The sequence below is a fragment of the Archocentrus centrarchus genome, unplaced genomic scaffold (genome assembly GCF_007364275.1).
Source record: "Archocentrus centrarchus isolate MPI-CPG fArcCen1 unplaced genomic scaffold, fArcCen1 scaffold_32_ctg1, whole genome shotgun sequence".
Lineage (NCBI taxonomy): Eukaryota > Metazoa > Chordata > Actinopteri > Cichliformes > Cichlidae > Archocentrus > Archocentrus centrarchus.
In genome coordinates, this window is record NW_022060260.1 from 1,394,813 (window position 1) to 1,420,930 (window position 26,118).

The following is a 26,118-nucleotide window of genomic DNA, read 5'->3' on the forward strand; positions in this document are numbered from 1 at the left end:
CTCAGTCCCAAAAAACTCCTGTTTCTGTGTAAAATGTAAAGAAAAACAATGCAATGATTTGCAAATCTCATAAACCCGTATTTAATCACAACATGTTTAAAGTGAGAAAATGAACCATTTTAAGATCAATCTGAGCTCATGTCGAATTTAAAAAGCTTGTGGAAAGAGTTGAAGCTGCAAACTGTGGGCCTACATCATATTAACTCATATGTGTGTGAAGGCAGATGAGTGAATACTTTTCAATTCAATTCAGTTTTATTTATATAGCACCAAATCACTACAAATAGTCACCTAAAGGCGCTTTATATTGTAGGTAAAGACCCTACAATAATACAGAGAAACCCAACAGTCAGAACGACCCCCTATGAGCAGCACTTGGTGACAGTGGGAAGGAAAAACTCCCTTTAACAGGAAGAAACCTCCATCAGAACCAGGCTCAGGGAGGGGGGGTCATCTGCTGAGGGGGGAGAGACAGAGATTAATAATAACTAATGATTAAATGCAGAGTACGGTAAAAAGAGGTGAATGAAAAGAAACACTCAGTGCATCATAGGACCCTCCCAGCAGCCTAGGCCTATAGCAGCATAACTAAGGGAGGGTTCAGGGTCACCTGATCCAGCCCTAACTATAAGCTTGATCATAAAGGAAAGTTTTAAGCCTAATCTTAAAAATAGAGAGGGTGTCTGTCTCCTGAATCCAAGCTGGGAGCTGGTTCCACAGAAGAGGGGCCTGAAAGCTGAAGGCTCTGCCTCCCATTCTACTCTTAAGTATCCTAGGAACCACAAGTAAGCCAGCAGTCTGAGAGAGAAGTGCTCTGTTGGGGTGATATGGTACTATGAGGTCTTTGAGATAAGATGGGGCCTGATTATTCAAGACCTTGTAGGTGAGGAGAAGGATTTTAAATTCTATTGTAGATTTAACAGGGAGCCAATGAAGAGAAGCCAATATGGGAGAAATCTGCTCTCTCTTTCTAGTCCCTGTCAGTACTCATTTGCATTTTGGATCAGCTGATCAGGGAGCTTTTAGGACAGCCTGATAATAATGAATTACAATAGTCCAGCCTAGAAGTAATAAATGCATGAATGAGCTTTTCAGCATCACTCTGAGAAAGGATGTTTCTAATTTTAGAAATATTGCACAAATGCAAAAAAGCGGTCCTACATATTTGTTTAATATGTGCATTGAAGGACATATCCTGGTCAAAAATGACTCCAAGATTTCTCACAGTGTTACTGGAGGCCAAAGTAATGCCATCCAGAGTAAGTATCTGGTTTGACACCATGTTTCTAAGATTTGTGGGGCCGAGTACAAGAACTTCAGTTTGATCTGAATTTAGAAGCTCGAAACTAGAGGTCATCCAGGCCTTAATGTCTTTAAGACATTCCTGCAGTTTAACTCATTGATGTGTGTCATCTGGCTTCATGGATAGGTAATACAGTTTTGGTATTACAGTTTAGATGGACTGCTCAAAAAACTAAGTAACCCTAAATATCAGAGTTGAGCATCAGTCGGTAAACCTCTGTGATATTGATGAGGTCAGTAAGTATCAGAGGGGGTGTTCACTAGAGGGGCAACAATGAGACACCCCCCAAACAGGAATGTTTCACAGGTGGAGGACGCTCACATTTTTCCCTCCTCATCTTTTCTGACTGCCTTTCTCTAGTTGTGCATTTGGCTAGGGTCAGAGTCACTGCTGGTAGCATGAGGTCATACCTGGACCCTACAGAGGCTGCACAGGTAGTCCAGCTCCTCCAGGATGGCACATCAATACGTGCCATTGGCAGAAGGTTTGCTGTGTCTCCCAGCACAGCTGGACTACATTTCTGCTGGGTTTAGGAGGATTTAAGTCCAGCAGAACACCTCTGGGACGTTTCTGTCCATCCAACACCTCCAGGGGCACCTCAGACGGTCCAGGAGCTCAGTGATGCCCTGCTCCAGATCATTTTTTTCACTTTGAGGTTCAGGGTGTCTTTGAATTCAGCCTCTGTAGGCTAATCATTTTCATTCTCAGTCCATATCAGTGTAGATATCCAGCAGGACTTTTTCCCATTGAGATCTGATGTGTTTTCAAAGTGTTGCTTTAATTTCATACACGGTGGTTGAGAATGACAGAGCTCAGATCCTGTGGGACTTCCAGATACAGACAGACAAAGTGGTGATGGCTAACCAACCGGACATCGTAGTGGAAGTGGAAACAGAGGAAGAAGGCCGTAGTGATGGACGCAGCAGTACCAAACAACAATAACACAAGAAGCTCAATAAATACCAAGGGCTCAGAGGAGAGCTAGAGAGGATGAGGAAGGTAAGGTAACAGTGGTCTCTGTGGTAATCGGAACAGTCTGAACAGTGACCCCCAAACTGGGAGAGTGGCTCCAGCAGATTCCAGGAACGACATCCGAGTGAATTTAAGGTGTGAAAGGTGATTAAATGAACTACGTCCTGAAAGTGTGAACAGAAAGTTAAAGAAGGTGTTGGCTGAAGAAAACAATGATGTTCTCACATTCCTGTTTTTCTGAAGGTGAAAATTCCCAGCATGTTCCAGTTGTTCCAGTTTTCCCATGATGGAGTTAGGGTTGGGGTTAGAGATGACGTGTTTTGCAGGAGTGAGACGGGACAAACCAGTCCAGTAATGCTCTGAAGAAATGAAACCAAGGTGCTAATATTGTAATACTGACTCAAAGATGATCAGGGTGGACCGTCCATTCTGAGGAGTTACACCAAACCTGAAATTAGGCTGTGATAAACAATGTAAAGGTCTGTTTGTCTGCCTGAATATCAGACGTGTTTTGTAGCTTGTCCTGGCACAAATGAACAGCTACAGGAGGACTGAAACCCCACAGTTACAAACAGCTGATGTGAGTGTGTTGGTGTGTAAAATATGTTTTATTTGTACACGTGCAGAGAAGGGATGCCCATTAGAAGCACATTAAATATCTACAGTTTAGTTCAGGAGACGCGCCGAGCAGCTGCAGACGAGCTGCCTCACAGCGGAACCTGCGAGGTCCACCACCCTGACCCCCAACAGCTTCGAGAACCGGAGGAGACATTCCAGGTAATAATGAAACTTGGGAAGAACTGAAAGTGAGAACAGCAAATACCAGCCCCCCCCCCCCCCCCCCCCCACCTGCTGCACCTCTCACACGCACACCTTGGTATAAAGAGGCAGCAGGATGCTCAGGTGAGCGTTGTGGTGTACAGTTATCGGTTCACACAGTCAGGACAGCGAGGTAAGAACTGAGTCTCCGTCACTTTAATCCAATCATTGTTTGTTGTATTATTATTGCTTCAGTTCATATGAAACTCTCTGATCAGTTATCATCATATTTCCTCTCTTACAGAAGCCTCATCAGGAAGATGGAAGCCAAAAAAGACGATGTCACAAAGCTGATCGGTGATTTGTCACCCGATGTAGAGAAGCAGCTGAGGATGACCTGGAAAAACGTCTGCAGAGGAGCACTTGTGACTGGAGGGTTATCAGGTGTATGTGCGCTGCTGGGTGGACCTGTAGGTCTTGCTTTTGGTAAGTCATCTGCATGTAATCTGCATCCCGCAGACGTCACCCGCTGCTGTTAACTCAGCATCTTTGTAATGGATGCTTCGAGTTCTTTGCCCTCTCTTCTTATCACCCAGAGCTGAGCTGCTTTAAAGAGCTTCATGCTTAAGACTTACAAACACATTTGACAGACAGCTGCAGGGGGAAGTGTTAGTTAAGTCCTGTTAACCTGCCCCTGAGGTCAGAGGTCACAGGACTGCTGCTGTTTGCCATCCAGCAGGACACCGCAGGCAGAAGCAGGTTCATAAATCAGATAGACTCAAGCAACTCCCCTGATATCTCCTTGAGCTCGAAGCTGCTTGTTAAGGAGACGGGCAGCTAGTGACATCAGTGAGATGTAAATTATACGCAACTCCCACAGAAGCCCCGCCCTCTGTCCTGAAAGCCACGTTTCTTTCTTTCTTTCATGAGGTCTTCAGCTGCTCCTTTGTGCTCCTCTTGGTTTACATGCTGAGTATCTCGGTTTCTGTTTCTCCTGAACCATCTAGCAGTCTCACGTCTGTGGGAGACTGCACCAGCAGGATCTTGTGCTTCATCTTTCTCCTTTGAGTTTAGGAACTGAAGCGAGTGAGCCTGCAGCTCATTGCGCTTTTTAACATTTAACAACACTTGAGATGTTTTGGAAACAGGATTGTAAACCAAACCTGTCTCTGACTTTCTATCCTTCCATCCATCCTCTGCCTCTCCCAGGTGGGATCATTGGTGGGATCTACAGCTGGATGACCAGTGAAGAGTTCAAGCCTCTGCCTCAGATCCTGATGGAGATGACCCCTGCCCAGAGGGATGAGCTCTTCAAGGGAATCATGGCAGTTTTAGGAGGCCAGGTGTGGGAAACTGCATCCCAGCTCATTTATATAGTGAGAGGAACTCCCTCTTTGAAGAAGGCAGTCATCAATGTGATAATCCAGAAAATGTTTCACTGAGAATCGTTTCTCCTTCATGGTCTGTTGTAACTAGAAAATAATATACATGCTGTAACACACATTTCTCAGCTAGAAAGGTGTCTGTGTGTGTTTGATGATGATGTCTGAACGGTGACCTGAGCACAGATCATGTCAGGATAACACTCAGGAAATTCTCTCATTTCCCCACTCTGAGTGAAATAAAAGAAACTGCTGAAACTTTTTGTGCCCTTACAAATGATTGTGTATTTTAATTTGTTCATGTTTGATAAATCTAAGAAAGCATCCTGAAGCACGCCTACATTGTTACACAGGAAGAGCAAGTTTTAAATTCTTTAAAATGTCCCAAAGTCACAAGAAGGGGAATCAAAAGTAAAACCTCTGACACGGAGCCAGTACATCAACCACAGAGAGACGATTTATAGAAATGTCAAATTTAAAAAGAGGAGCTCAGTAATCGCAGTCTGCATGTGGCTGTTTCACAACCAAAGCTGTCAATCAGATGAAATTATTGTAATAATCTGACATTTTTGCTTTATAAGAGACCGTCTGCGGTCAGCATGGCTCTGTCCGTGGTCCTGTTCTTGTTTGGACTGAGAGCAGATCCACCTTAAATCCACTGTGGGAGGTTTTTCATTTAAAATAAAAACAGCACATCTGAGGTTATTAGCTTGTAAAACATGTTTTATTTGTAAAAACATTTGGATATTGAAATGACATCACAGTTAACATCTGCGGCCGTTTCTTCTGCCTCAGTGCAGCGTGATCCTTTGAGGCACACGAGAGCGAGAAGCACCGAGACACATCGGACACGTACGTTTATCTGAGGAAACCCGGCGTGCAGCCGCTACGCAGGGCCTTAACAGGTCAGCCATACACTGAGGAAATCCAGCTAATGATAATGTGAGAGCATCAAACCAGAGAGCTCAAATTGGGCACAAAGATCTCATTTAAATAAAGTTGGTTTCATCACTGTGAGGTGAAACCATGTTGGAGGAAGAACCCTGAAAGCTTCCTGTCCTCACTTCCTGCTCGGTGCACTAAAGCTGGGTGATTCTTTGGAGTCACTTTCACTAAAAGCTTCATGCCCAAAGCAAGCGCGCAGCCTTCCCATCGCGGTTTCGTCTCCTCCCTAAAAGCTCAAACTCACCGTTTAGTTCAGTCATGATTTATGTGTGAATATGCTGTGTATATGCCACAATCCAGCCTCCAAACCACCACCATGTCCAAAAAGAAAAAAAAAACACTCCAAAATCCACTGAGAGGCGACTTTATGCTGAGGGTGAATCACCGAGATGATCCTGTGAAGGGTTCTGACCCGGCTCACAGGCTGCAGCATGAAATGTTCTCACACACAAAAGTTCAGATTTCCTGATCCAGTGTGTAACTGCAGTGAGGAGAGCAGGAGCAGGAGGCCGAGCCAGGCTGCGTTCATCCTCACCTCCTCAGCCGAGCTGCTGTTTAGGATGTGGGAGGATCATTAATAGTTATGTGCAGCAGTCTCAGGGTCACAGAGGGTCACCCGGTGTCACAGGTGTTTCTACCACGCGACTGCATCGACCACCATCGCCCCCCCGTTTCAGTTTAAAGTTCAGAAACCACCTGCACAAAGTTCAGTGATGTTTTCCAGCGGAGGAGTAATTAGATTCTAACTACTGGTTCCTACCACAGACTCAAACACAGACAGGACTGTTCCTCCAACATTTCCTGTTTGAAGAGAAGCTGGCATGTGGTGACAAACACACTGGAGTTTCTGTCAGCTGAAGTAATCAGAGTAAATGCTCCCTCTCAGCTCCGATCAGGTGTTGAAGGTAACTTCAGGCTGAATCAGCTGCTGTGTTATCGGGGCGTGCTGTGAGGTTAGCAGAGCATTTATCTGATGACAGCTTTAACGGTGACGGCACGGGAGTAAAGGAAAAGAAGACTTAAGAGATGCTACAAAAGCCTCTGCCAGTCTTCACACACACAGCTTTGCTTTCTTTAAATGTGGTTGGAAAATCTGAAACTGAAGGCACTCAGCGGTTTGGCTCAGTTTGTCTCCTGGAGCCAGCTGGGACCCACAGGTGAGGTGTTAACCTGCAGCTCAGGAACAGTGGAAGGCAGCGAGTGCAGCTCAGGGTATGAAGGATAAAAACTGTGTTTCATGTCACGCTGTCACACCCCTGCAAAACGGAAGACTGTTGGGCTCAAACTTCTTTGCAGGAGGTGGAAGATTATTTTTACCTGCGGACAGGCAGTCTGTACTCTACTCATCACGTGTGCCATCAAGGATTAGGATCAGGACACGCCACACAAAGACAGAAGATACAGCAAACATCAGTGAGCAGTCCAGCAGTGCTCTGAACTCATGAAGCTTTAAGGCAAAGGTAGTGTGTATGGCAGTGATTTAGACCACTGAAGGCTAATTTTAAGGCCATTTATGCTCTCAGTTACATAGACACGCCCATCTGGAGGTAAGAAGAAGGTGCAATCACAAAGTCCAGCCCATAGAAATAAAATATAATTGGCCAATCAAAGCTGTCATTTTGATAAGTCCTGTTCTAAGAGCGGAGAGGAAACAGACAGGAAGAGTAACAGGAGGAGCAGCTCCTGGGCATGCTCCTCACCACATGCGCCTCCTTCCAGCGCTGCTAGCTCAGACAGACACAGGGCTGAGGAGAAATCGTGCCAGTGGTCAGAGAGCCTCAGAGAGCGATCACTCAGCACTGAAAGCAGCTCAGAGGCACACAAGAAGAAAAATTATATTTTCATAGGCAGAACTTTATGATCACACTCTTTGGATTTTCTGAACTCCATCACAATAAGAAAATCCCAGCTAGTGTTCTATGACGACTTTTTGCCATTGTGTGTAAAAAACAGAAGCATCCAAAGCATCCCAAGTCTGTTTTTATACCAAAGACACAAAACGTGAAGCTTTTCCTCCTGAGAAAAACAACATTAAAGTCCTCCTGTCGACTTCAGACCAGACCAAAGGCCAAACATGTGACCTAAAATGCTGAGCTCATTGGTGAGATTGTCAGAAAGTGTGAATAAAGACTCGAGCAGCAGAGTTATAAACGTGGAGCTGCAGCAAAGCGTCTGCAACACTAAGTGTTCACAGTGAGAGTACAGGGCACGTTCAAAGCAGTGACGTGTGATTAATAAAGCAGTGTGCAAAAATACATTTCAATTCATTCAGATGGAAAGCATGAAAAATAAAAAAAGACTTTACACTGTACAGGAGCTGAGGTGTAACAGGCGCAGCGAGAGGCTAAAACTGGTCAGAGAGCAGCTCACAGAGTCTCTGAGACACCGAATCCCTGCTGGTCCGCAGCGTGAGGCGGTACATCTGAACAGGAAACACTCAGAGTTACACACACGTAAAGGTTAGACAAAGCCATCTGTGTGTGTGTGTGTGTGTGTGTATACCTGTGCCTGCATGTTGGGCTCCAGTCTCAGCAGGCAGCCCACCTGAGTGGTCTTCGTGTGAATCACTCCCGCTCCGACAAAGTTCGCAGGATTGGGATCGACGCCGTCCAGCAGAGCGACACCAAAGCCTAAAATCTGGAGCAATTTACACAAAAATCCAAATTATTATATTCATGCAGAAAATAAAATAAGGCTTAGGCAGCCACTTTAAATGCAAACAATCGGTATTCCCGTTTGCTCCGACAGCCCTGTGAGTGTCTGCTTGTGTTACAACTCCAGATTTGGCTGCTTGGTCAGGTCAGCATACACCTGAGCCGCAGGTTTGTGCTGCTGTTGTACAAATCTGATATCATATCGCACTCGGAGCAGTTTGATCTTTGTGCAGTAACCTCCAACAATCATCACTCTGAGCCCCACAGGCCTCATGCAGACACCTGAAGAACATGTAACTGTAATCTGATTACTGAGTATAACACAGTGATATTATTGTGTAACATATATATGACTGCACACCATCCAATCGTTCGTGTGGATGTCCATTATGAATCATATTTGCATGTTTTATTATGTATGCTGTGTGCCCTGCTGTGCTGCGGTTTCTCGGCTCAAACACTAGTTGGCGAAGGAGTTTCTATGTGGAAACTGCAGCAGAAGAAGAAATAGCTGCCCTAGCATCAGCTTTTATTCTGTGGGAATGTGGAAACAGGAAGAAGAGTCTGAACTTTCAAACACCTTCACAGCTGAAGTGATTTTATTTTTTTACCTTGGCCTTGGTGACCTCGGTGTCCATCGGGTGTTTGGCTTTGAAGATTTTCTGAACCTCCTGCTGTGGACTGAGGACAAGCAGAAGAAAATAACAGCAATGTGTCACTTCAGGAAACAGGTCATCGATTACTACACGACCCGATTTAACCCTGATCTGCTGGTCATCACACACACCCTAACAGCCCAAAGCTCACACAGTAACACTCACGAGCTCCTGAGGATCTTTCAGCCACAAAACAGACAAAATGTTCGGCGACAATCGCTCGAATTCAGAGGCTGAAACGAACCCGTCTCTGTTTTCAGTCACTGCTGACAGCAGTGATCCATCATCGGTGTATTGATCAGTGAAAGCAGGTCTTACGCTCCGAGCTGCTTCCAGCGCTGGAAGAAGTCCTGCGACATCATCTCTGTGGGCTGAAAAAACTTGTTGAGCATCACGGGGAGTTTCACGGCGATGTTCTGCAAGGTTCCTCCGTACCTGTTCTCACACACAGAGTCAAGGGTGAACACACACACACACACACACACACACACACACACACACACACACACACACACACACACACACACACACACACACACACACACACACACACTGACCTGAACTGGATGTTGAGAACAGGAGCGTCTCTGAAGTCTGACACACATTCAATGTTCAGGATCTGCTGCATCTGAGCTCCGCCTTCTATCATGGGGTCGGCCGCCTTCGAGTGGACATTCAGCTGTGGAGGCGACTGTCAAGGACTCTGCAGAGGCTACAGTAACGAGCTCTGTAACAGTTTAAGAGAGCTGAACGTGGTCCTCTGGAAGCAGACCGGCAGAAACAGGACTCGGCTCGCTCCTCAGTCCACTTCAGCTCTGATGGGACTTAACCAAAAACTCCAGGTTTGCTCTCATGTTTCACTTTTTATAAACCAAATAATCAGTTAAAGGAGAAGATCAGCAGCAGCTGAGTCCTTACTGAAAACAATCATAAAGTGTTCACTCCATCAACTCCAGTTTATCCATGACTGATCCAACCTTATAATGATCTCCGTAAGAGCGGGATGAGTGTTTCTGTGAGTGTTCATTTGGACCACACACACTTGTAACACAAGCAGACTCCATGTGGACTAAGAATAATTGTAACAATCACACCTGCTCATCCCAGGTGTCTGCTGTGCTGCTCGCCAACATGCACCAGTATAACCCTTCCTGACACTCAGGGTTTGGGATAAAACTCACCTTCTTTTACTTGAGTAACATTTTAAATGCAGGATTTTACAGATTAAGGCCCTGATGCAAGAAGTGGTTTCAAACTTTTTGCAGCACACCAAGCGAAAAGCCCACATTTTAAAGCATACCTGCATTCATATCTGCAGACAATAACTACAGAGTCATCAGTTCCTCTTTTGATGGTATTTTAGTATTTTTTCCCTTTTATTTGAATGCCGTCACTCTTCTAGCACAAAACTCGCCACCATAACCTGCTGTTGAAATGCAGTCCGGCCAACAACAGAAGACACTTTCACTTTTGTGGGTCGTCTGCGTGGAGCAAACTGAAACGAAGCACCAGAGCAAAGAGGTCAGGTTGAGCCTTTTTGTTCCTCAGGGACTCGTTTATGTACCGCTCTCCTTTCAGTGCGCAGGCTCCGGTTTGAAAGTGTTGTTTCTGACAGGATTTGAGTACAAACAAAGTACTGCTGTAGTAAATACACTACTTGTTTGTGCAGCTGTATACTGTAGTAATAACATACTCTGGGACAAACATCCTTTCTCAGAGTGATGCTGAAAAGCTAATTCATGCATTTATTACTTCTAGGCTGGACTATTGTAATTCATTATTATCAGGCTGTCCTAAAAGCTCCCTGAAAAGCCTTCAGCTGATCCAAAATGCTGCAGCTAGAGTACTGACAGGGACTAGAAAGAGAGAGCAGATTTCTCCCATATTGGCTTCTCTTCATTGGCTCCCTGTTAAATCTACAATAGAATTTAAAATCCTTCTCCTCACCTACAAGGTCTTGAATAATCAGGCCCCATCTTATCTCAAAGAACTCATAGTACCATATCACCCCAACAGAGCACTTCTCTCTCAGACTGCTGGCTTACTTGTGGTTCCTAGGATACTTAAGAGTAGAATGGGAGGCAGAGCCTTCAGCTTTCAGGCCCCTCTTCTGTGGAACCAGCTCCCAGCTTGGATTCAGGAGACAGACACCCTCTCTATTTTTAAGATTAGGCTTAAAACTTTCCTTTATGATCAAGCTTATAGTTAGGGCTGGATCAGGTGGGGCCTTTACAATATAAAGCACCTTGAGGTGACTGTTGTGATTTGGAGCTATATAAATAAAATTGAATTGAAGGATTTTAATGATAATCACTCAAAGTGCCCTCCGAGTCAGAACAGAAGTGGAAATACTGGGTGCTTCCTCCTGTGTTGAAACTGAATTGTTGGGTTTGCAATGAAAGGATATGAGACTTCAGCATTTCACTGCTGCTCACTGATGAGGAGAAGCTGAGGAACTGGGTGGACGTCTTGTTGCCGTAGAACACGTACATGCGACCTGCGAGTGCAACGATCCAAGTTATTCTGTGTGACTGTAACCCGACTTATTTTCACATTTAACAGATAAGAATAATAACTAGGCTTCAGAGAAAAGACTGAATTCACTTTGAATGTGTCCTTTTTCCTCTAAGTGCATTTAAAACCACACCATAAGTAATCTAAAGGTGTTTCTCAGCTGCTCACCGAGGTTCTGCCGGTACTCGGACTTCAGGCCGATCTGTAGGAGCTGGTTCTCGTAGATGACGCCGTTGTTCTTACAAACAAACCTGGAGGAGAAAAACAAAAACACAAAGACGTCTGAGGAGCAGTCAGGACTGTGAGCTCTGTTTGTGAAGCCGGGACATCATCCTGTGTCTGCGCTGAAGATGCCTCCTGACTGAGCGCAGCGGTAAAGCTCCGCCAACACCTCAGCGCTCGTTTACAGCTTACCGATCGGATCTGATTTGGTCACTGAAATGACCCGCGTGTGCAAACAGTTAGCAACAAAGAGGTCGAACAGGTACGGTGCTGTGCAGAGGTACACGTGGGTCTGCGGACCTCCACAGTGACATTGGTGTTGTCCAAAAACTCTCCACAGCAGCATCGGAGAATAATCTGGATCAGAAACTCTGATTGCTTTGACTGTGGGGCTCTCTCATTGTTGTGCAGTAGGTAACATTAACACATGGCATCATTGATATCCCAGTATAACACTTTTTACATGTATACTGGTATTATCATGGACCATGTGATATGAAAGTCCAGTTCAGAGCTCAGTAGCAGCCGGCGCTGCTGATGAGATGTACTTGATTAACTGATCATCAGCACGTGTGAGACCACCTTTATAAAAGTTTGGGCGGTTTGCCGTTCCAGAGCATTCAGGTGTGTTAACACGATGCCACAATCTTCCCAGGAGTGGACGTCCCAGCAAATTTATCCCACGGTCAGAGCGAGCAACGCTCAGAGAAACTGCAGAAAACCCACGAGCTCCATCTCAGATTCTGCGGGCCTCAGTTAGCATGTTAAAGGTCAAAGTTCATGACAGCACAATCAGAAACCGACTGAACAAATCTGGCTGTTCGGAAATGTTACCAGAAGAAAGCTTCTGCTCTTTTAGAGAGCACTTCTGGATCAATGTCCTCTGAACAAACAGACCAAAGTGCAGATGTTTGTCCATGACGCACAGCAGAGGAAACCAAACGCAGCACATCAGCACAAACACCTCAGAGCAGCACGGTGGAGGAGGGCTGAAGATCCGGGCTCCTTGCAGTCACTGAGTGGACCGTGAACTCCTCTGTGTACCAAATAGGGCTGCAACAATTAGTCGACATCGTCGACAATAAAAATAGTTGATGACGAATTTAATAATCAATAATCGTTTTTTATTACTGATGATTTTTTTTTTTAACAGAGTGAGATGTGTTCCTGTCCGTCCATCTCTGGTGAGCTTCACACGTGCAATCCGGTTGTTAAGTGATGACGCAGAATTCCATTTCCGGGTCCAAACTGTCACGTGATCAATATGCCGCAATGCTGCGTCCCTGGTTGTTTTAACCAATCCGACTCGGGGGGGGGGGGGGGTGAGAGACAGAAGCGGAAATGGCTGCAGTTGATAAAGTACGTTACAATCATCTTTAATAGTGAACAGTCATTGGTTCTGCCATTGCTGTTTATTTAGGAGCATTTGGACCCGGAAATGACGTCAGAATTAAAGACCGGATAGCATTCAGCGGCATGTTTAGTGATGTGGGGGGTGCTCCTGAAACTGTGCCTTCCCTGGAAAACAAAGTTTTCCAGGGAAGAAAAAGTACTATATATTTTTTATGGTTGGACAAACGGACCATTAAATGTCTATCAGCAGCAAACCTGATTAAAATTTTTGAATGAAGTATCCATCTTACACATTTTAAATAACCTTATGCTAAATGTAAAAGCTGATAGCTAAATAAGTGCCATTTCATAATTATGTGATTCATAATCCGATTAGTCAACTAATCGTTTCAATAGTCGATAACTAACTATCAAAATAGTCATTAGTTGCAGCCCTATTGGCAAAGTATTCAGAGTCACATGTGAGCCCGTCTGTCCCACAGCTGAAGCTGGGACCAAACTGGGTCACCAACAGGACGATGATCCAAACACAGCAGCAAATCTCCAACAGAACGGCTGAAGAAGAAAAGGATGAAGGTGCTGCAGCTCAGAGTCCAGACCTCAGCCTGACTGAATGCTGTGGGGGGGCCTTCAGAGTGCTGTGCATGAACGAATGCTGCAAACCTCACTGAGCTGAAGCTACACTGTGAAGAAGCGTGGACCAGAACTCCTCCACAGTGATGTGAGAGACTGATAAAGTCACACAGGAAACCATCACTGAACCTTTCTGCTGCTGGAGGAGGTCCTGCAAGCTGCTCAATCAGTTTTCACAGTATGGGCCCACCTGGGGAAGTTTTCCTCCGATACGTCGATGGCTGCGGGGGGGGCGGAGCTTTCTGAAAACACGTCAATGAGCAGACTGGCTCCTGATGAGGGGGTGGAGTTTAGATTCAGGACATCCGTAAAAGAGTGGGTGGAGCCCTGCGAGACAAATACCAGAAAACATCACGTCAAAATCTGAACAGAGGTCTTTATCTCATGTTTTGGCTTTGCCCAAAACTAACAAGTTTCTGGGCATCGATCTTCAAATTTGTGTCTGACGTATTAACTGTAGAACCTCGTGTTTGGAGTGGCCAGAACTCAATCTCATATGATTTTCCACCCTCTTAGAAAGGAAGCTTATCCTCCTTAAATGGAAAGATCAATCTTATCTCATGCATCGCGTCAAATGATTTTATATTACCTGGCAACCGAAACTGAATCAGGTGAAAGAGATGGCCCCTCTACACATTTGTGACTTCCTTCCTCTAAGTGTGTCTTTGTTATAAAACCAGATCAAAGATGGTATTTGTGAATGTATTTGCATGGTTATCTGATTATTTGCTCCTCGTAGGTTTTTTTTAAAGATCCATTCATTACCTGTCTGCACTGTTTGAATGCTGTTTCTTACCATCGTGGTGTAACAGGGCAGGGGCATGTTTGGGTTGGGATCTGGAGAAAATTTGTCATTTGCATTTTAAAATCATTTTGTATGCATTCAAAAAATGAACAAAGAAACTTTGAACAAACAAATCTGAACAGAGCTGTGAGCTATACACTCCCTGCACACTTACTCCAGCATTTATCCACGACTTTCTCTAATTAACCAAGTTAACGATTCGTTAACAAGACGTTCACCAAACTTCCAGCTAATCATTTAGAACCGTCTTCATCAGTTCGGCTCGTTCTGCTGGTGCAGCTCACAACACTGTTTACTATGTTCGGCTCGCAATACCATGTTCCTAGCAGAGACGAGACTACAGCGGGATGGGCGGGGCCTGTCAGTAGGGAGAAGGTCATCCAACAGTGAAGAAGACTGATGGAGAAATGAGAAGAAGATGGACAGAAGGAAAAGTGAGGATAAAGGAAAGTACAGGTAGAGGAAGGCCGAGCACACAGAGAACGACTAATAAAGGTTCTGTGAAGAGGACTGCTTTAACAAAGCCTGCAGCAGCTTTATAAACAGGTGATGAGCAGTGCTCAGCAGATTTCACAGCAGCCAATCACAGCCCTGCATGCGAGCTACCTTGTTTGTGGTGTCCGTGTTCTCGCTGTGCTCCGTGCTGCCGTTGACGCTCCGGCGGCTATCATCCATGTCAGGCAGTTTTCCGGGACCTTTCTTCTTCTTCAGCTTGGCCAGAATCGAAGACTCTCTCTCTGGGAACGGAGGCATTTCCTCCAAGACTGTGGCCTGTGCAGAGACACAGAGAGTAACAGTCAAACAGGACGTCAGCATTAGTTCACAGTAGATCTTAGTGGGCCTGATAAAAGGAGTAAACTCCCTGCAGAGGTTACGCACCAGTATGTCGGTGCTGGCGATGCAGCTGAGCCTCAGGTACTCGACGGCTCTCTGCTGAAGCTCCACGTCAGCGTTGCGAAGCTGGCTGTCGGAGCGCAGCACATCCTGGATGGTGGCTTTCACTTCTGGAAACAAGTTGATGAACTTGATGTACGCCGACAGCAGCAGCGCTCGAGTTGGCACAGAACACAGGTGGAACTTGGAGTGGAGAAGATTGAACTGGACCAGAGGGCTGAGGAAGAGGAGGAACAGTCGCAGTGAAACCTCGGAGCAGTGCGATCAGCTTCGGTCACACACAGAAAAACCCGCTTTCACTGCTGCTTATTGTAATCATTTCTTATTTGAAACTGTACTATCATCAACTTGATATTTTCCCACTTGAGTTGGTCACATCCACTCATGCCGACAGGCCAGCTGATCTACTGTGGCTCCTGCCTGCATCTCTACTGCAGCTATTAAAGCAAAAGACCAAAAAATATCAAAAGGGAAAATCAGCCACAGAAGATTTGGTCCGGTTTAAAGAGTGTTTGTGTTGTTAGTGCAGAGTTGGTGCTCAGTCGAGCCGTGGGGCACGTGCTGCAGAGATGTTTTAAAAACCCAGCATCAGGCTGTAAATCCTGTAGTGCATCAGGGTTCATCCAACAGCGTCTGAGGTATGTGACAGATAGACAGGGGTGCCCTCATCATATATCTGCCTCGTAGACAAATGACATGTTTCCTGATGTCAGCGGCTAACTTTTTTTTTTTTCCGGGTGTGTCACAAAATTTTCCAGAGCCGGTGTGATGAAGAGCTCAAAGAATGATTTTTTATAATGAAGATCCCAAACAAAGGTTAGGGCTTATCTGTTTGTACCTGGAGCGGGAGTCACCAGCAATCAGGTTACCGAACTCTCCCAGGATATACCCGCCCACCTTCACCAGGTTCTCGTGGCAGGCGGGAGCTTGTAGCGCCTGCAGGTGTTCACCGGCAAGGACGGGTCAGAAACAACATGAAAGAAAGGAAGGTATTTTATGAGTCAGCTGGAAACCACAAAGCACACACATCCATGTGGACCTCACACAGTCCAGCAACACCATAAATAAAGATCTGCGTTTAGAAAGGGTTCTTTAGTCCTACTGACCACTCACAGTGCTGTAAAACCACTCGTTTCCTCTTTGAGGATTTCTTCGGGATAAAATTCACTGCTCAAAAAACTTAAGGGAACACTTGATAATCACAAAGTCAGGTAAAGTTCAGGGACATCAGTCTGTCCACTTAGGAGGCACAAATTCTCTTTAAATGATGTGTATCATACCACCGTTTGGAGCGATGCAAGAAGCTCAAACGTTCAGACAACAGAAATAAAATGAAAGCCTGATAACCGCTCACACGACCATGACACTGAAGCCTACTCTGATTCCTTGCACTGTGTATCCCACCTGAACATGTTTGCTGGGAAACGGAGCCTGAGAATGGGAACAAAGGTTACTGCAGGGAACTACCAGGATTTATGGTTGTGTGTTAAATCTACGCTGCAGATACATCATAACTGCAAACCTCCTGAAACCCAATAACATAACCTACGCCATAATCTGACGAGCTCCTCCCTGGAAATACAAATACATGGCACCTCAGTGGAGTCTGCAGTGATTGGACTGTGAAGTTCCAGGACTTTATTTGTTTCTACTGTGACTGGCTCTGCATATAAAATGCTGGCACATGACCACGAGGTAATTAAAACCACGCACGAGCGTGGATGCTGCAGCAGCGTAGGCTGATACCACAGGATCTACAAAGATTCACCGCAGCCTAAATCAGCATTTAAACCTGAAACTAGGTGTGAAAAACATTTTAGTTACTGAAATGAAACTAAACTCTGGAAACGGGGCGTTAACAGTCAGCTGTGATGCTCACCTCAAAGACGGTCTTGGCGGCGTAACCTTGGACGTCGTCTCTGTTTATGACGATCTGGATGACACGGTACCACACCTCCTCACTGACGTAGTCCCCGGCGATGCGAATCAGGTTCAGGATGGTGTCCACGTACCAGGTGTAGTCCACGGCGTACTTCTCTGCCAGGATGGCCACTTTGAGCACCTGAGAAAGAGAAGCCAGAGGCTGAAGACGAGCACTCACGCTGATTATACCGAACAGTGAAATGCGGCGAGATCACGACCCACTATCTCCTCTCTGATGGAGTAGTCGGCGGTCTCCAGGTAGCTCAGCATCTCGGCCACGATCTGCTTGGCGTTGCTGCGGTCGCACATGGCGTAGAGCAGATCCACGGCACGTTGGCGAACACTCACATCTCTCTCCGTCTGCACAGGATACCCACGGGGAAGCACAGGAAATCAAGTGTGAATTTCAGAATAAAGGCCAAGCTGTTGAAAATTAGCAGTAATTTTCATTCTTCAAAGATTCATCTGAACCAAATCTTGGATTTTTGTCCAAAATCAGAGGAAACTGATGAATTCCACTGAGAGATCCAACCATTAATAATCCAAGTGTCCAGGTGACTTAATCAATTCTGTCTTAAATATAAGATTCCTTTATTTTTACAGCTTGTGTAACATGGGTTCATTTGTGTCACAGAATCACACTGTGGATAATTTTTAATCACAATTAATTTGAGCAACAATGAAGAACATGAAAGATTAAGATATGACAAAATTTTAGCAACAGAGTAAACACCAGCGTCTGTAACACTGCAACAGTCAAAGGTAACTGTATACAAGAAAATGTCTACATTACCCTGCAGGCATTCACACAGCTGACAGACTCACCTTCAGAGCATTGATCACAGTTTCCATGTGCGTCTTCACGGCCTCGTGGGAAAACTCGGAGCTGGCCAGCGTGCACATGCTCTCCAAAGCCAGGTACCGGAGGTTGGTTTCTCTGTGCTGCAGGAACTGGCCCAGCTGGTTACAGGCTCGCACCAACAGGGTGGGCTCGCTGGGAGACAGCAGGCAACAACCGTCAGCCGTACGGCACAAATACCAACATCCGATAACATCCGATGGCAACCGACCGACCGAGCTACACATCCCAGGAATGTGGACCAGTTACAGCTGGATCTGTTTATCTGTCTAAAACACGATGGAGTCGGAGCTCGGTCCGACTCAGCTTTATAACCACTTTTTTTACATGCTGTTAGTACTTTACTATATTTTATTTATTACACTGAATTTCTTATTTTTTTAAATTAAATTAAATTTTGACTTTTCATTTTATATAAATTAGTACTTTACTGAGCTCTGTGTTTTGTATTCTGCTGCTTTTTAAACAGCATTTCACTGGATTTTATTTACATTTTTACACATTAAGCTCATTTACATTAATGTACTTTATTTTTTTCTATTTAACTGATCTCTGTTCTCTTATGTAATTTTTCCCGGCTGGATTTTATTATAGGTCTGTCTCTCTGCGTTCGCCCTGTGACTGCCTGGCGACCTGTCCAGGTGCACCCCGCCTCTCACCCTGGGCTCTAGCCCCACCCCTGCGACCATGGACTGGAGAAGAAGAAAACGGACGAATGGACGTTTTGTTTAATGTTCTGGCTGCTGAGTCAGAAATTCCCAAAGTTTCAGGATAAATAAAGCCCATGTCATGTCAAATATGACCAACCTGTCATGGTGGATGATGAGGGCAATGGCTTCAAACAGAACGGCGTTCTTGGCGTTGGAGTGCTGGACCTTCTTGGACTTTGGAGGCTCCTGGGCTTTATTGAGGATGGTCTCTAAGCACTCAGTCAGACGACTGCGCAGCGCTGCATCCTCTGCAAAGACAAAGAGTTTAACTACCGTCAACATGGTTATATTTTCAAGCTCGTTCAATTTTAATCTTTATTTATTCATGTTGGACTAATATCCGCTGAGCAAACTGACCCACAGGAACATATGTGAACACCGTGCATACCTGGTGGAGGGTAGCTCTGGAGCAGGCGCAGAAGTTTGACAGACAGCCACGGTGCAGCTACAAAGTAGTACGTGTAGTCCTGAAGGTCAATGGACGCCGACGTCACGATCTGCACAAACAGGACGGAGGTTAATGCACCGGAGGGTTTATGTTTGAGCTGAGTGACGTGGAGGTTCAGACAGACACCCACCCTGCTGAGCCGGGCCACAGCCAGAGAGACGGAGGTCTTAAAGTCATCTGGATTCTTCTGGGCCAGAGTGGTAATGAGGCTGGTGGCTGCCGTCACCACTCCCTGAAAACAGACAGAAATAAATAAAGAGTGCAGTTCACCGTCTGAGGGAAGTGGGTTTCAGGGCGAGCAGACATAAGAGACAGGAAGTGGCTGTGGTTTAAACACAAACACGCACACGCACACACACACACACACACACACACACACACACACACACACACACACACACTTGCTGGGTCACAAATCCTACGATGGAGAAAAATTTCCACAATTTTTCACAGTTTTTTCCTTGTACATTTTCATTTTTTTTCCTCAAAGTCGCCAGCTTTTTCTTTTCTTGTCTGGACTGTGAGAAAGTGATTTAATAAATATGCTTGTTCTCTGCAGCCTAAAAAAACAGGATATTCAGCATGCAGCCTGGACACGTGACAGCTGGGGTGCAGTCTCACCAGGTGTTGGTCATTCAGCAGATGGACGACCCGCGCGGTCCATTCGCCCATGGGCACGAGGTCGGGAGACGTCCTGTTGAGTCGTAACAGACACAGAGCCGCACTCTGCTTCACGCTGTCCATCGTATCCCTGAGAGAAGCAGCAGCAGCACGACTTCACCAAAACTGAACGAAAACTGCTGAAACGGTTTAATAGTCGCAGACCAGCTGCTTCAGTGTGAACACGCCATTCTAAACTGAGGAAGCACCTGCTGTTCGGACAGAGTGGAGCACACTCTGGTTTCTGATTAATCATTTTAGCAAGACTGACCTTCTTTCCTGGGAATATTCAGTATAAAACAAAATCAGAATACACAGCCTACATCACACATCCATGTTAACAACTAAGACCCCCCCCACCCCTCACTATTCTTATTTTAATTCACACATAAAGCTTCACTCTTTTTATCTCAGTAAAAAGTAAAACTATTTCCACATCAGTGCAGATTTCATAAATACTTTGTAACCAGTTTGTGTTGCATCACACTGCAGCCACTTCCCTGTCAGAGTGTTTTTCCTCTAACTGGTTCCGTCACTAATCAATGTCCTGCGCTGAGGCCCAAATACAAAGCATCAGCGCTCCTAAATACACATCTTCACATTTGTATCACGGACTGATGTCAGTACAGGTCTATTTATACACCCTTTCCTCCTGGTCTATAGTCCCTGTAATTCTGTGCAGTAACTAACACTGCTGTGTTTTAGCTCAGAAGAGCATAATATCAGATATAATATTAGGTTGGATTTGGTGCCTTACAGTTGCATATTTGTAATAAGCTCCTGGTGCTGAAAATAATAGCAATAATAAAACAGCAAAAACTGAGCTATTAATGGACTTTAAGCCACTTGAAGCCAAACAGAAACTCAGTAAGAGTCCAGGAATAAAAATCATGGAGAGGACCAGTGTTGGTCACCTTTAATGACCAATAGTAAACATTCACAACCTGGTGGAAGGTAAAATATGTTAAAGTACAAACCCGGCCACTAAGATTCTGGGAATTTCCGAGGCAAACGCCTCCGCCATCTCTCTGCTGCCCACATTAGCGATACAGTGCAGGGCCAGGTTCATGAAGGTGGGGTTGCGGCTGGTGAGGTCGTTTTTGATGGCGTTGTTGATGAGGCGGATCAAGTCGCTGTTGGAGTTCACCAGCACAGAAATGAACAGGTAACCCTGAAAGGAGGCGACACAGTGAAGGTCACGTTATGGGAATAAGAGATCCTTTATTTCTCCCACAAACATACACGGAAGAGCCGGAGCGCTGTTACCAAAACATCAGCCGCTGAGCCTTTAGGCTCAGAGGATCACGCGTGTTCGAGCACATCCTGCAGCTCAGTGACTTAGAAACACTTCACTGCTGCATTACTCTGCTGAAAGAGCCTTCCTCTGTCCGGGAAACTCACTCATATGATGGGATGTCTCATTTTCCTGCCCTCTGTGTGTGAGGAGGTGCCCTCACAGCGAGCAGAGAAAGGAGGAACTAACGAGAGCAGCAAAGACTCTCACCGAGCTCCACATTAATTTATCAGGTGCTGAAGCTTCAGCTTGTAAAGACGTTGTTACACGATCGTTACAGATGAAAAAACACCTAAAGGGCCTGAAAGCAAAATGAACCAGACTGCAAAGAATATTTGAACCCAGTGAGGTCAGGCATGGTTTCACTCACTCAAACATAGAGTTTATCAAAAGAGCAGAAACCACAGAGACGTGCGGTGAGTAACACAGACCCTCGCCCTCACTCTGAGGCAGGAAACATTAACAGGTGGTCCCGGCGTTCTGTCTCGCCTGTGACCCTAACCCTGAAACCCGCGGCACGAGCACAGCTCACACTCACAATCTGCTTCTCTGTGTACTTGTTGGAGCTCAGAAGGTTGACGGCCTCCATGTGTCCAAAGTCGATGTCGTGGCCCAGAAGGAAGATGAAGAGCAGCTTGCAGACATACTTCTTTTTACTGTAGCCATCTAATGCTTTGTCTCCTGTACACACACACACACACACACACACACACACACACACACACACACACACACACACACACACACACACACACAGATTTTAATTTCTAGGTAAAGTGATAAATGGCAGGATGTTATTCCAAACAGGTGAGGCATGGAGGAAAGAGCAGGGTGGAAGTTATCTGATTCAAATTTAGTCAAATCATCAAAAAACATTGCGTGAAATGTTCACAATCTACTCAGAGCCAACAGTTCAGTGTCACATTAAACACTGACGATTAGTATTTTGCATGACTGGGCATTAATTAGGTGTCACTCTACTGTAAAGGAAGCCGTCGTGATAAAATAAATTCACAGCAATAATAAACTGAATAAAGAACTAAAACTGCAGTGAAATACATATTCCACATGTGACAGTCGGCTCTGGTTCAGTATTACAAAGCTAGAATTAGATGGATAAAGAGTACTGTTACATGTAGACAGACAGTGTCGATTATTCATGCCCACAGTGAAAGGCCTGACTACCGGGCAGAGAGGAGGAGATATGTGGATACTCCCTGCCCACATATCTCCACCCACTCTGCCCGGCACTCGAGTGGAGGCGCATTCTGCAGCAGACTAATTATAGGCAGCGAGCAACAGGTGGCAGGAGGAGAAACACCAACAACAAGCTCCCAGAGAGAGTCAGTGTGAGGTTTCACAGGGCAGCACACACTTCAACCATCAAAGCAGTCAGGACAGGAGGCAGAAGCACATCAGGCACCTTTGTTTCTTCATCACCTACCTTTAAATTTGGAGCGGATGTTTGCCAGTTCCTTGTTTATCCTCTTTACCTCTGCCTCTTTACTTTTACCTGCAGAAACAGCAACATTGTTCAGCACATCACAGCTGTGATCGCTCATACTTAAAACCACACAATGAGGTGAATGACGGCTCTCTCTGCAGTTTATCACACGCTAAATTATAAGAACTTGTTAATAAAGCAAAGAAAATACTCTTTGTAACAGGTCTTTATGAAATGAAACCTCTCATACCTATGAGATGGTAATCTCATGATCTCCTAACAGGAACCAGTCTGCACACATCCTGTTTTTGAAGCCTAGGCCTGATGACAGTGGAGGATCATACAGAGCTAATTCCTGCTCCTTTGTGACTCTAACCATAATTCCCAAAACAAACATCACGCTTTATTCGGTAAGCCCCGAAATCAGCAACCGAGGCCATAAACTCATTATTAAAGAGTTTACTGAGCTCAGAGATCAGCTGAGCAGGAGGCTCATTTTCTCAGACTTCGATCCAATCAGGCTTCTTTTTTACAACCAGAGGAGTCGCCCCCTGCTGGACGCCAGAATGCAGGTTAAAGACATTTCAGCTACATCCATCTTTATGTACAGTCTATGACTGACAGTAGGGATGGTTTTTAGGAAAATCTTCACCATTGTTTGCTGCTGAAGAAAGTGAAAGTGATTTATAACCTGAATGATGTGCATTCACTCACATTTCACATCAAGATTATCCAGATATAACAGGGGAAGATATAATAAGGGAGCAAGTGTAGTCTGAAACAGACCCATTAGATGTGGACTGAGAAATCAGCGTGAGGTGAGCCTTAGCCTGTATGTGGCTGTGACTGAACCATCAAGACCAACAGACACGTGTCATCGTGATAAATGTGAAAACAGCGTTTCTTCAGGTTTTAAGCCCCACTGCCACTCAAACCTTCTGCTGGCCAGGAGAGGAGCTAAAGCGGCTGCATCAAGCCCCAGTATCAGACACAGAAGGCTTGTTTCGAACTGTGAACCATGCAAAGCCGCTCTGGTAGACACAGAAAAGGTCACTGTCCAACACAATCAGTAACAAAAACAGAAAAGCTGCAGCAGCAGCAGAAATAAAATCAGAGTCAGGACGGTTTCTGTCAGGGTGGGGGCAACAAAAGGAAACGCGAGACTCTGAGTTCCTGTTTTTAAGGCTCGTCAGAGTTTAATGCCTGTGTCAGGGATCACCTAAAAAAGTCTCAGAGACGGCAGCACCTGAAGGACCTGCAGGGAACTGGTGCCAATAGGTTTCTGATGGTTTCAAGAGTCTTTAGGACTGTGTTACTGTACCTACACTATAATCACTCCAGTCCTTTTACCCACTTATCTTTAACTGTCATGTTATATTGGTTGTAATTTCTGCAGCCCCCTTGGCCAGATCCCTGTAGAAAAACACATTTTCACTTCTGAGGCACGTTGAACACAAGAAATAAAGTGACCTGTGACAGGACTGTTTTTCTCCTTTCTGTCTCAAAACGAGTCCTCATGTTTGATGTATACAGGCCGTCTACAGCAGTGATCTCTGGCAGCGGTCACCTGTCTCTGTCTCACCTGAGTTTCCCACCTTGTATCCGTACCTGCCCACAGCAACAGAGCAGCCAGCCCTGGCGCTCACAAACATGAATGCTCTCATTTGAGACCATCTGATAACTAAAAGTGTACTCCACACGCGGCTGCTCTGACCTCCCTGGATGAGTACTCAGATTACTGTGTCGTTACTCTGCGTTAGCGCTGACCGGGATTCGGACCCAAACTTTAGAAACGCTCTTTTTGGGCCGTGTCTTCTGTCTAACCGCTACCGCCAAAGGTCCCGGCAGCGGAGCAGCGACGGTTTGTTTATCTCTCCGCGGCGGCCCACGCCCTTTGACACGGTGACGTTAGCAGCTCCGAGCTAGCAGCTAACGTTAATTAGCCCGGTAGGAAAGTGCTGAGCTAATAACTTTAACGGTGAAATGTACCCAGACCGAGAGCAGAGGGGTGGAAAACAGAGCCCGTACACGAAGAGGAGCCCCCGGGTCTGTTCCCCGGGGCGTGTATAGCGGCTAGCTGAGCTCAGCCGGAGCGCGGAGGGACACAAACTTACAGTTCCTGATGTCAGAGATGAACACGGCCAGGCCGCGCATCCCGTCCCCTTTGGACACCGCCGGCATCCTGTCCTGTCCCGCTGCTCAAGGGGTCAAAGTCACCCGGGATTTACCGCTCCTCGAACTTTGCCTGAAGTTGCCGTGAACGGACCGGAGCGCCGACATATGACCGAGGAAGGAACACCCTGCTCAGCCACAGGCGGGGCCGCGTCCCATACAGAGTCACCTTACCCTGCAGTTCTACTTCAGGCCGCCGGGGGGCGCAGTGGGACATCCAGTCAAAGACATATCTCTCTCTCTCTCACACACACGCACACACACACGCACACACTGAGGCATGAGTATACTGAGTCAAACTGTCTGAGGATTTTAGACAGAACGCAAATGGTTTCCACTGGAAATAAAAAATCAAACATCCTCTGAGCTTTGTGAAAGTTTTGGTGAGTCCGTGTGAGGAGCTGCTCACTGTGACCAAACCAACCAACACGACCATCCCGAGTGCTCGGACGTGATTCCCGTGATTGTTTAACAATTCAGTGTGAGCAGGTTGTTGTGCCATTAAATTGTCTGGATGGTAGCAAAAAGCATCAACCTGAATCTGCAGCTCCTCCAGCCTCCGGGAGGCTCCAGCACTGAGTCAGTCTCCCCTTCATAACTCACCTTTTATAACTCACCTGTTTAAGGCTCAGTGCTTGCATTATTAGGGGCATGACAGGTGGATGGTGACACAGGCAGCCGTAGCTGCTAGCTGTCTGCTAGGCTCCACCTCAGCTAACTGGAGTCCCTGAACTGGACCTCTGGACCGTGTTTGTGCTGTTGGAGCCTTTTGGAGCATTGACCAAGAAAAAATTAAAGCATCTACAAGCTGTGGAAGAATTTCAGAATAATGTTCCTGACTGTGAACATCTCATCATCCACAGTAATAATATCATTAGAAGACTCAGAGAATCTGGAGAAATCTCTGTGTGCAGGGACGAGGCTGGAAACCCGTGATCTGCAGGCCCTCAGGCAGCACCGCAGTAAAAACAGGCCTGATTCTGTCCTGGAAATCACTGCATGGGCTCAGGAACACTGACAGAACAGCTAATTAGCTGGACAGCTAATTTTAGGGTATTTTTAGAGGTTCAGGTAAACATTTGGATGGCCGTTGGAAATTATATTTGTATTTCATGTGCATTATTTCATCTCTGTTATGGACAGTTTTTGGGGAGCCCCATTTCACATGTGACTACATTTGAGATGATTTGTGAAAAAACAAACTGGAATTATAGAAATTTTGTTGATAAATACATAATAAAATAATAATAATTGACAAACTGACCAAGGTTCAGTATTATGTGAATTCACGGTCCTGGGCCTTTTGCCCAGTGTTCATGTGCTTTTGAGGTTTTGTCTCTTCATTATTTTGTGATCCCTAGTTTTTGGCTTCTTGTCCTTTGTTTCCTTGTAAATCGATTTTATCGTTTTCAGTTCTGTTGCTTAGTTCAGTTTAGTTCCTCCCTCTGTGTTGGCGCGTGTGTCTTGGTTCTTTTGTGTTTATCTTCCTGTGTCCTGTCTCAAGTCTGCCGTCTTG

The 26,118-nt window shown here is 45.7% G+C and overlaps 2 protein-coding genes across 3 annotated transcripts; one reads left to right on the forward strand and one right to left on the reverse strand.

The window, feature by feature from the left end:
* Nucleotides 1-3,354: 3,354 nt before the first annotated feature.
* LOC115776418 (protein C19orf12 homolog) lies at nt 3,355-4,476 on the forward strand. The gene is made up of 2 exons (XM_030724084.1): nt 3,355-3,520; nt 4,244-4,476. Exons 1-2 carry the CDS (start codon nt 3,355-3,357, stop codon nt 4,474-4,476), a joined length of 399 nt encoding a protein of 132 aa, XP_030579944.1.
* A 645-nt stretch (nt 4,477-5,121) lies between these two features.
* On the reverse strand, nt 5,122-24,809 carry LOC115776489 (AP-2 complex subunit alpha-2). Of its 2 annotated transcripts, XM_030724212.1 has the most exons (23): nt 24,545-24,809; nt 22,431-22,499; nt 21,525-21,667; nt 20,670-20,863; nt 19,654-19,783; nt 19,163-19,264; nt 18,973-19,081; nt 18,682-18,832; nt 17,841-18,009; nt 17,238-17,375; nt 16,972-17,154; nt 15,931-16,028; nt 15,078-15,309; nt 14,805-14,969; nt 14,514-14,594; nt 13,584-13,720; nt 11,354-11,436; nt 11,079-11,168; nt 9,229-9,352; nt 8,990-9,106; nt 8,627-8,696; nt 7,864-7,998; nt 5,122-7,783 (listed from the first exon to the last, which is right to left on the reverse strand). In XM_030724212.1, exons 1-23 carry the CDS (start codon nt 24,609-24,611, stop codon nt 7,706-7,708), a joined length of 2,865 nt encoding a protein of 954 aa, XP_030580072.1. In that variant the 5' UTR covers nt 24,612-24,809; the 3' UTR covers nt 5,122-7,705. The 2 variants fall into 2 exon arrangements, with proteins under 2 accessions (XP_030580072.1, XP_030580073.1); XM_030724213.1 differs by lacking the exon at nt 14,514-14,594.
* Between the last annotated feature and the right edge of the window lie 1,309 nt (nt 24,810-26,118).